Raw genomic sequence first — 11,764 nt, forward strand, 5'->3', positions numbered from 1 at the left:
CCAACTATGTATATACAACACCGACAGAAGCATAGCGTGTCTTGGCGGGGCCCCACATAAAAATTTGTTGGGGACCCTTAGGAAGGGTATAGATTTCTTACAAAAGAAATTTTTCATAGTCAAGTATAGATTGCGTAAAATTGTTTCTAATGGAAACACCGTTAAGTACGATCTGCTAATAACCATCAGAAGTCGCAATACGGTTTCTTTAATACATTAGAATAACATAACCGTGGTCTTGGATTTTTTATGGCTGCCTTATATATGAATAATAGTAGACCGAAAAAGTTCGGCTACTTTCTGAATCTTTTGGAAATGGTCCTTGTGGTTTAAATGGACCCAATTTAAAATTATTTTTTGTTTGTATTTAAAAATTGATACGGCAGATACGGCGGTAGCTATGCCCCTGACCCCAGATATCATTTCGATACTAATTTAACTTAACCTTACGTGCTTTCTGAGGCATGGACGTACCATTACTAATTGGAACTCCTGGCTGATGCTGTCTTCACAAAAATACCGGTAATCCAGTAAATCTGAATTCTGATACTTATAAGCTAGCAAGTAAGCAAAGAAATAGTTCATTATTATAGTAATAGTAAATGATGTAGAAATGTTTCGCAGAGTTTAGATATTTATTGTATATTCTATATATGTTTATTTTCCGGTATTACTTCCTAAATTTGCCGACCTAATAAGGCAACTAGGCCAAGGCTTTAGCCGATAGTTCCGCTACTGTGTCTGTGCGTTTTTTCTGTCGTCGTTTGGTTATTTAAATGATATATCCTTAGATAGGACTTATGAAATGTTTACTTCCCCGAACATTTTTATTAATATAAATATTCTCAGTAACAGTCTAGTTTCAAAAATCTTTATTTAAAGTACAGCACCTGGCCTCATTCCCTTTCCAGGTGAAAGGAGGACTGGTTCATTTTTTGCGCAGAGGATCGAAATTGCGATTCAACAGGAAAATGCTGCTAGAATTCTTGTCACAATACCGTGCGGCCATGATTTGAACAGAAGCTATTTTTAATTTTCATTTGTATATAATTTAGGCCTTATTGTGAGTAAATACGTTTACATTCATCCACCACGTTAATTTATAATTTTAATTAATGTACATCTACACGTCAAACTGTTGGATTAATTATAATGATTTCAGACAGAACGACGGACATATAAATATATATTAGAGATATAATGTAGTACAAATAGCGTAGAAATAATTAATGTCTGTTACAATGCCAAGGGCAGAAGTGATCATTTACCTTCGTGTATTCAATCGGGTGAAGCAGGTCTGCCTTATAAAGCCTATTTAAAGAAATGCTAACAATTTAAAAGTAATATTATCCAATGATTGATAAGTTTTGATACGATTCGACCAATACTTGATGCCAATCACTCATCCTGTATTGCTGTGTCCGGTTTCCACAAATTCATTCAACAAATTGTTACTTTATCACAACCGAATCCAAACGTAATTGTTGTAATTGTTGTTGTATCGTAATTGTTCAGCAATTTTCCTGTTCTGTTAAAAAAACGACCCAGTTGCGGTTCGGTCGATGTTGAATCGATAATCGTACCGTAAACATCAGTTACGATTATGCTGAAGTTTATTTTTTTAAAGAATAGTCAAAGTTTGTATAGTTTAGATCCGTGGTTTGCAAAGTATTGATGTTCTGTAGCTTGATAAATACACACAAATACATTTGAGCCGTATTAATATACTTTCAACTCCAGCATATAGTAAAAAAGTAACAAATCTCCGTTGTCGTAACTAATATTATTATTAAGCTTTCATTGAATAACCTTGAAAAATTCCGCTGAGTTTTTAAACATTTCCATAGACTAAAAATTCTTGAAGATAAAAATAGAACTAACTAACTACAATTAATATAAAAATCTATAATAAAAAAGTAGGTATCGAGTTTACAATTATAGAGGTATTTTTTTAATATTACAAAATATGAATTGACAATTAAAAACGTACTATTGTATAATCGTTCAATATTATTACAATAAAATTAATTGTAGTATGTAGTACATAAGAATTTTCTAGAATTGTTAAGTAGTTCTGATTGTATACATTTAATAAAAGTAACTAATTAAGTACAATCTATTCTTGATTTTACATTATAACGATTCCCATTTTATTCAATTGAATAGAGTCATACACGGAGCCAATTAAGTGTAATTGACCCTACTAATATTATAAACGTAAAAGTGTATGTTTGATAAAGTGTATATTGATTTGACGTTTTTACGTGATCGAAAGATCACGTAAAAACGTCTAGAAAAAAAAAATAGGAATAGATATGACTTACACTCTGATTTAATACACGGGCTACAAAACACCCTAACCCTTACACGTAGTTGAAGCTGTTGGTGGAAGCTAGTATGATAATAATTGACTTATTTATTCGAGTTGCATTAAAACCTTTTTTCTCGGTAATCTTCATCGACAACACTTTTAAAAATATATATGTCTATTTACCATATTTACAGCGTGTTCTCTTCGTTTTATACAATTTAAAAACAATAACAAGAAATAGATATAAATAAGCAAGATACTTATTCGATTATTGAACCTTACCTGTTTTAAATTCAATTATAATTAGTTAAAAGATTTTTATCAGAATTTTTTTATTGACATCAGCATATTAAATAATACAATACCAAGAGAACCTTCGGCTTATTTAAATAACATAACATTTCTTAACGAATGTTTAATTCAATTGACGAGCGTCAATTGCGATGCTACCACTTTGTCACCTTATTTATCACTGTTATATAATAATATAATATATAATATAATGTATCACTTACGAAATGTTGTGCTGTAGACTTTTCTCCATAAACGCAGGGGTTGTGAGAAAAGCAAGGTCAAAGGCGCTAAGCTAAGTATCAAATGAGCTTAGTTAATAAATATACCGCAAAATCAGTCCTATCTCTGTCACCCACCCTAAATCATAAGTTTTTATTTCAAAATTATATGTTAATTTGGCTTCGTTGTTCTAAAATACAAAAATAAGCTTTATATTTAATTAATTCATGTAATACAACTATTCAAGATTGCTTATAAAAACCTACATATATAAAGTATATAAATTGTTTTTTTTATACTTGGAAGAAAATTTCAAAGACTTCCAAAAAGGTTAACTTAAGACAAAAAATATATATATGATGATGATGATGTCGTCCTGACCTATTCCCAATCTCAAGGCCACCCATGCAGGATACATTATAGACCACAAATGTGTGAGCACACATTGAGGGATTACCCTCACTCACATAATCCGATAGAAGAGCAAATCCGATACGACCGAAAAGAGTTCAGGCGCAGGACCAACGGCTTAACGTGCTTTCCGAGGCAAGGGAGTGTACTTACTCCACCTGCCAGACCCAAGGCTGTTACTGAGAAACTCTAAGGAAAAATCCAATATTACTTATAGTACTTGTATTACAAATTTTATCGGCTCCATCCGTTTTGGCTCAGGATCTCGGAATCTGTAGATTTATATCTAGCCGTTAGACAAACGAGGTAGGCATTTAGTAATACAGATATGTACTAATCAAAAGACATCGATTATAGGCTGTCTGTGTGATATCAAACACCTAACATGTTTGGTAGTCTGAATTTAAAGTTGCAAACATTCAACAATATTATTTATTTAAAATAAATCTTAATGCAAATGAAAAAAATAGCAATAAATGTAGTAAGAGTACTTTATAAGAGAAATAATTTTGAAGAATAGTATAAACAATAATACTAACGACAGCTTCTTCCGCGCTTATTAAAAGCGCAATAATAATTATTATTCAGCCAAAAATTATAATTTGGAAATGCATACTTAATTATCGCTATATAAAACCAAAAAAAAGTTTTAATGAATATTATTACAGTGTCGTATTTTTTTTACTTTTTATAAAACAATATAATTACGTTGACGCAGCTGACGTTTATTATCTATCACACGCTACGGATACTATTTGTAAAAAATACCCTTCCCATACCATGTAACAGATAAGGCGACCTACGATCTTCAAATTTCGTCATTTTATGACGATATTTATTCACTTGACTTTTAATCGACAATGCGTACATACTAATATTAAAATGACAATGTGTTCGACATCTTTTTTGTTACTGCTATTTGGTTTACAAGTGACACACGTCAACACTCAAGGTGTGTATTTTGACATTTGTTTGTATATATTTATTGTTTGTATATTTTTGACTGTATTCCGCTAAGTTATTTTAAAAATTAAAGTTCAATTTGTTTTTAGCCGAGAACGTATGAAAAAGTCTATAAAATAATATTTTACTAATAAGCAAGAATTAATAAATTTCATTTTATTGTACGTGAAACAAATGATAAGACTATTTAATATTTTTCGATGTTATTTATTTTAAACTAGCGTATTATTCTTTCCTTCAATATTGCTATTTAATTATTGCAGGCGATGAATTAACCTTCGAAACAACTAAGAGTTATGAAATTAAGGAAGCAGCATACGATGAATTTTCATTGGAAACAACGAAAAGCAATGAAACTAAAGTAACTATAGGTGATGATTCATTCTTTGAAACAACGAAAAGCAATGAAACTTCAGAAGCTACAGGCGATGAGATTTCCTATGAAACAACGATAATCAATGAAACTACAGAAGCAGGTGATGAATTTTTCTTCGATACAACGAAAAGCGATGAAACTACAGAAGCTACAGGCGATGAATTTTCTTATGGAACAACAGAAATAAATGAAAGTAAAGAAACTGTAAATGATGAATTCTCTTTTAAAACTACTACGGAAAGCATTGAATCTTTAGAAACTGCAGGTGATGAATTCTCATTTGGAGCAATGAAAAACAATGAAACTAAACAAGTTGAAGTAAAATTAAGCGACTATATTCTTAAAGTTATTGAATACTACAAACAACCTAACCCTGAAGGATTGCCAAGCGCTAACATCCCAGATCCATATTTTGTTCCGGATTCAAGACAAATTTTAGGTTTTGGAACTAATTTGGAATTCACAGACACAGCAGTTCATGGTGTTAATAAGTTTCGCGTACTATATATTAATGCAGATATCGGAAAAATGGAGGTTCGTTACTTATTATATATTCACTAATTGTTTTTTTTATGTAAGACTTATTTTATGACTACATTAAAACCTCATTTTTAATATAAATTTTCAGTGTCACTCCGCTTTTGAAATTGATAAGCTGCAAGTTCGAGGCAAATACTCATTAAATGTGTGGCTCAACTCTTACCCAGGGGATTTTACCGCTGATATTATTGGCATAAAAAACAAAGTGTTAGCTACATTAGGTGTAGAACAAGATGGAAAACTTAGAGCACAGAACATATCCGTGGATATAACATTTAAAAACATTACCGTAAAATTTGAAAATGCAGGTTTTCTAGCCACAATGTTGCAAGGAGTTTTTAATTCCATGGGTAGCTTAGTTTATGATTCCATCAGAACCTATCTGGTTCAAGATGCACACACAAACATGAGGGAAGATATCAACAAGAAATTGGATGAAATCGTCGGAAATATTAAATTTCCGAATACTATATCTCCATTGGATATGATTATGGTTGACATTAGAAATAAAATCAAAGATATGAAAATGGATCCATTAGAAATTGAAGACTATTGTTCACAAATTGGAATATTTAAAATAAACCTCAATAATACTTTACTAAAAGGGTTATCTACATTTCATCGAACTGGAAATATAACTCTTAGTTTAGAGAATAATACCGTAGTTTCTGATTTTAACATTGGTGCTAAAGAGCTACGTGGTTCAACGCGTTGGGAAGTTTCAGGAATTAATGGGTATTTGATTAAAACGGGTACTGTTTCCTTCTCCGTTGAATATATTCAAGCAAGATTTGTACTTGCTTTAGCATTAAATAAAATAAAAAGCGTAGAATTTAGAGATTTACAGCTCGATGTTGGTAATATACAAATCGGATCTGATGGAACAGGAACATTGGACTACATAATAGAACTATCAGCTAACATACTACCAACTCTTCTGCGATATCAGATAATAGAAGCAATGGAAAACCCTATTAGATGGCTAGTACAGCAAAAAATAGATAATTTAAACCTTGAAGAAGTGATAATTAATGAATTACCAAAAATAGATCAATTACAGAGAAAAGACTTCCAACTTACTGAGCTTAGAAGTCTTAACTCGACTGATGAAATATTTTTTGACGATGAAGAATTTTTCAATTTTTGAATATATTCAAACTTATACGTCTATGCGTCTTCATGGCAGCCAAAAACAAGAACAGTTTTAATAAAAATGGAGACCTAGTGGAATGTAAGTAAACAGTGGATAATCTTGCGTGATTTAGTAATATATCAATGTAATTTATAAGTTCATATTATTGTCAAAATATTAATAAAATTACTTTTAATTAGAAATTAATTATTACGAATATAATTGGGAGAATTGAAATTATATTCAAATATAAAACTGTGATTATTTTGAATATGCACAAAACTTTGATACTGTTGTTGTAACCTCCTCTATAAAAACAAAAAAATAATTAAAAACAGCGAATTTATTTATTTGTCCTCAAATTTTTGTATTAATTTACTGTAAAATATTATTAATAAATATTCATTGTTCTCGTATGTCCGATGAGTTAGCTTACAATATATGCCATAGTTTGTTGGTTGTTACTATTGAATTGATAGTTGGGCTTAGTGCAAGCTCTGGGATCATACTCATAACGTATTCCTCTTCTAAACAATAATACTTGCATGTTTAGTATTTCTCACCATACCTGTCCCTATGGATGGTAATGACCACATACCTACCAGTTGATCAGGTCGATGAGAACTTTTATATAATTAAATATACAGTTTCAAGGTGGCATAAGAATAATTGAATGCTTAAAATAAATTCAGTATTTATGTAAATAAGGACATTTTGTAAATGTAAAACCTCTTTTTTTGCATCTCGGAAGAAAAAGTTTCATAATACATTTTGTGTTTTGCTAGTTATAAATAAATAGTTTTATTATATATTTATAATTAAAGCAACGTGGTCGAAGTTAAATTAGTTTAATTTGAATTGAAATTATTTTGAATAACAGATATATTATGATTTACTTATGTAGGAAAGATTGTCTTTTTAATATAAGGGGTACCAACCTACTTTACACGGTCTCGAGATACGCTTTCTGTGCCTATTGTTTTACGGGGATTTACGTTGTTATTGATATGCCTGTATGATTTAAAGAAGCAAGATAATGTAATAACACTTCTTATCATTAATATACAATAAATGTCAGATAGTATATACTAGTAGCCGCCCTTTAGTCGAAATTCGACCGTAATTCAATGCTAATAAAATATTAAATGCAATGATTCGAAAGATACATACATGGGAAAAATGAGGCTCAACTGGACGATACCCTGTCACGACTACAATAAAACAAATCAAATGTAAAAGAAATGTCATTGATTTTCATTTTTGACTTAGCTGGATGATTATATTAATTACAAAATGACAGTCTAATCTACCTTGATATGGGTGGAAAGATTAACTCGCGAGGATACCTGTCACATTGAAATATGTATAAAGGAAATAGTAACGCATGCTTAATAATTACAAAACGAATACCTATGATTAAAAAAAATATATAATCCAATGGTTGCGTAAACTATTAGAATTAACATAATTACATATATACAAAATGTACGTGCAACAACTTTTGTAAGCTGTCAAGTACATAACATCTTATTCTCATTAAAGTTATAAGCAATATTCAAAAATAACAAAAAAAAATGTTTTGTCTTAATTATTTCATAGACATTCATAGTTTGAATGAGAGGCAGGAAGCTAAATTAATCGATGTTTATGATTACATAATTACTCATTAAACATACTTATTATAGAATCATAAACGTTAATTACTTTCATAATTAGTGTACGAATTAAAGTTCAGAATAACATTCATAAATCCAAGACTTAAAAAAAGATAAAAAAAAATTACAATAAAACAGTGAATTATAACGTAATTAACACAATAAAATGTCATTAGTAATATACAATCGTATTAGAAAGACAATACTTAACAATATTAAAAATATGCACACACAAACACGCGGCCATATTACGCGTTATAGATAATAAGTGACCTGTGAACCATTCGGGATGTTCATTCAGTCGACGATCATTCGAGTGATTGTGACTGTGTCTCCAGAAAAAAGATCACTATGATCCCGATTCTATTGCTTTGCTCCTTGTTTGTGTTCTGTCATGGGGAAGGTATTTATGTTCAGATAATTTACATTGGTGTGATCAAGAGATCAGTTCAATTGTGTTTCTTAAGGTTAAGTGAAAAAGGAATTTGCAAGCGTAATCTTAAATGATGTGATTAGCAAGACTATAGTGCAAGTTGAAGTGTATTCCAAAGAATAATTTAAATCTCGTATATATGTCAGCGTAAATATTGTGTACTATGGAAGGATTCTCGTAATTTATCTATTGACCTGATCATGTATTTAGGCTAAATATATTTGTCACTATCAAGAATACATGACGCATAATAAATGCCTAAAAACAAAGAGTTATTTTTATAAGGTTTCTAATAAAATTAGTACTAAAACGATGAATATAAATAACTATTACATCATATAGGTATTCATTTATTAAGAAAACAAAAAGTAAAATTAAATATTAAAGTAAACAAATAATTGAATATTTTTAACACTTATATCACTAAAGTAACCTTATAAATATCATATTTAAATAACTTATTAGTATAGATTTGAGCAATCATAACGCTTTTAGCAATTTCGTTGTAATTGGAGTTATACAGATCCCACTTAAAATTATTGGTATTCCAAATAATATGAGAGCGTACAACAATAACATATTTTTGATCAAAACAAAAACTATTTCCAGAATACACTACAACAACAGAATCGCAACTCGCAAAGGGGGAAGAAAAAATGAGTGAATATATCCTAGAAGTTCTAGAACATTTCAAGAAACCCAACCCCGTGGGGATTCCGGGAGCAAAAGTGCCAGATCCATATCGAGTCCCAGATATGAAACAGTCCATATCTCTTGGAACTCTATACTTCAAAAATACGGCTGTGTACGGTATCAGCAAGTTTCGTATTTTATATGTCAATGCTGAAATCAGAGCTATGGAGGTAAGAATTAATAGAATATTACAAAAAACTACAATAAATAACCAAAAAAAAATGTGGAAAACGAGACAGGTTTTCTAAATGTATCTCGATCTCGTATGGGTAGATTAGGGAATGAAATATCGTATGAAAATTCGAATTTTTCAAAACAGAAATATTAAGGGCAGTTACATACATCAGCATTTTTTAGAAAAAAATTCTTAGAAATTGTATATTTGTAAAAGGAATTAATATGGCATAACAGTTCGTCATATTATTAGTTGGAATGGTGGAAGTTCAATTTTCTTTTTAATGTTAAAAAGGAAAAAAAAAAAAGACGACATAACGACAGACGGGACCAACCTTGTGACCTATTTTTATATCTCTACCTTCAATTAGACAGCTAACTCAATCTTCAAACCGAAACCGGAAACAAATTGTACCTAATACGCTTGAATTTCTTCCAAAATACATTTAAATTGCAGGCGGAAATAATATTCGTGTTTTCTTAGTGTAACGCATGTTTCGTAGAATTAAATTTATGAATATTCACTTTAGTAAATTCTATATTATTTTCTTACATATTGCACTCTTTGATCTATTCACCCGTGTTGTAATGATTCTTACCACAATCCCGAGACTTCTTATGCGTTCGCTCATTCGAATATCTTGTTATTTTTATTTTTATATCAATTAATACTTCATCTTAATTATAATAAGATTTAAGCTTCCTTTTATTAGGTACCGTTTTTCCCATATCTTATTATATTAATCTGGTGTATCACGTTTAATGACTTGAGTACAAAAGTCATGTAAACCTACAACTAAGAAACCTGTAAAGAATATACCGTATACTAAAACGTGCCGGAGGGTATGGCTGATTATGTTTTTTATTATTTGAAAACTACGCTTCCTATTTCAAATGTAATAATTATAATTAATGTATCAACAAAAACTATTACAATTGCAGGTTCACGCTTCATTAGCTATAGACAAGCTTCAAGCTAGAGGAGACTACACTATGTCGACTTGGCTTAATAAAGTTCAAGGACCTTTCACAGTAGATATAACAGGCATCAAGATTATAGCTAAAGCGAATTTAGGTGTAGAGCGCGACGGTAAATTGAGAGCACAAGATATTGCAATAGATATCGCTTTCAGTACAATAGCGATGAATTTTGAAAATGCTGGTTTCTTCGGCGGTATGTTACAAGGCGTAGTCAATTCGATCGGAACCTTCCTATTCGATTCTATCAAACCATACATACTTAAAGAGGCTTATACCAAAGCAAGGGAGGAAATTAATAAGAAACTTGACGAAGTTGCAGGTGATATGCAATTTCCCAACTCAATATCTCCCCTAGATATGGTTATCGCTGATGTCAGGAAAAAAGTTAGGGATATGCAAATGGATCCTTATAAAATTGATGACTACAACACAACGGCTAGCGTATTCACGGTGTCCCTGTCTAACACATGGGTAACAGGTATATCTTCTTTTCAAAGAGTGGGCAACATAACTTTGAAAATGGAAAACAACACAGTAATCGCTGACTTCGAAATCGGTACTCAGAAACTTCAAGGAACGACGCAATGGGAAATAGCTGCAATTAGCGGTTTGATATCTAGAGCGGGTAGAGCAGCATTCTCTGTAGAATATATCAGTGGTCGAGTTATCCTGGCTCAGCACCTCGATACGAGGAAGAGGCCGGTGTTCAGAGATTTGGATTTAGACATTGGTAACATTCAAGTTCGATTTGACGGTGCGGGAACTTTGGACTATGTGGTCGAATTCGCAGTGAATGTTCTGCCAAATCTTTTGAGGTACCAAATTATGGACGCTTTGGAAGGTCCAATAAAAGAGAAAGTACAGCAGGAACTAAACAAAATTAATGTCGAGGAAATGATTAAGCAAGAGTTACCGAAGGTTGATGAAATGCAGGAATCGGGCTTCAAGCTGTCAGCCCTTCATGTTCAAAGCACTGTAGATGAACCTTATGATGAGGATGAATTTTTCAATTTTTAATCTGGACAATAAAACGTAATTATTGTAAATACATAATAAAAATATTATTTTATTTTAGAATTATTATATATTACGAGGAAAATTGTGTTTAAAAATAATTAAATAATGGTAGGAGGTTTAATAAAACAATGGATTTCTACATTTATTATATTCATAAAATGTAATAAAAAAACATACTGGTATATGTACATAATATGTAAAAAATATTAAATATTATATTTTATATTATTTCACTTAAACATAAATGTATGCTCTCAAATCAATTGTAAATATTAATAATAAATCGGTACTTACAATATTATTTATACATTAAACATAATACTTCGTTACCTTATGAATAAACTTAAAATTCAATTGTATAATGCACAAGTAATAACAAAATAGAAACTTTGTTGTTAAAAAGTATTATATAATTGTTAAACAATAAAAATAAAACAGAAATTATACACCTTAATATATGCATGGTAGATGTACTTATATACTATTATTATATATAATAGATAAAACATGGTAATAAATATCTACTTTTTTTTCCTATGCGCGTGATTGAGCATCTATATGACCT

At 30.6% G+C, this 11,764-nt stretch overlaps 1 protein-coding gene across 1 annotated transcript; it reads left to right on the forward strand.

Annotated features, from left to right (window-relative positions):
- The first annotated feature begins 8,218 nt into the window (after positions 1–8,218).
- Positions 8,219–11,297, forward strand: LOC125070283. Its single transcript, XM_047680082.1, has 3 exons — positions 8,219–8,304; positions 8,944–9,197; positions 10,144–11,297. Exons 1-3 carry the CDS (start codon positions 8,253–8,255, stop codon positions 11,197–11,199), a joined length of 1,362 nt encoding a protein of 453 aa, XP_047536038.1. The 5' UTR covers positions 8,219–8,252; the 3' UTR covers positions 11,200–11,297.
- Positions 11,298–11,764: the final 467 nt, after the last annotated feature.

The sequence above is a fragment of the Vanessa atalanta genome, chromosome 2 (assembly GCF_905147765.1).
Source record: "Vanessa atalanta chromosome 2, ilVanAtal1.2, whole genome shotgun sequence".
Lineage (NCBI taxonomy): Eukaryota > Metazoa > Arthropoda > Insecta > Lepidoptera > Nymphalidae > Vanessa > Vanessa atalanta.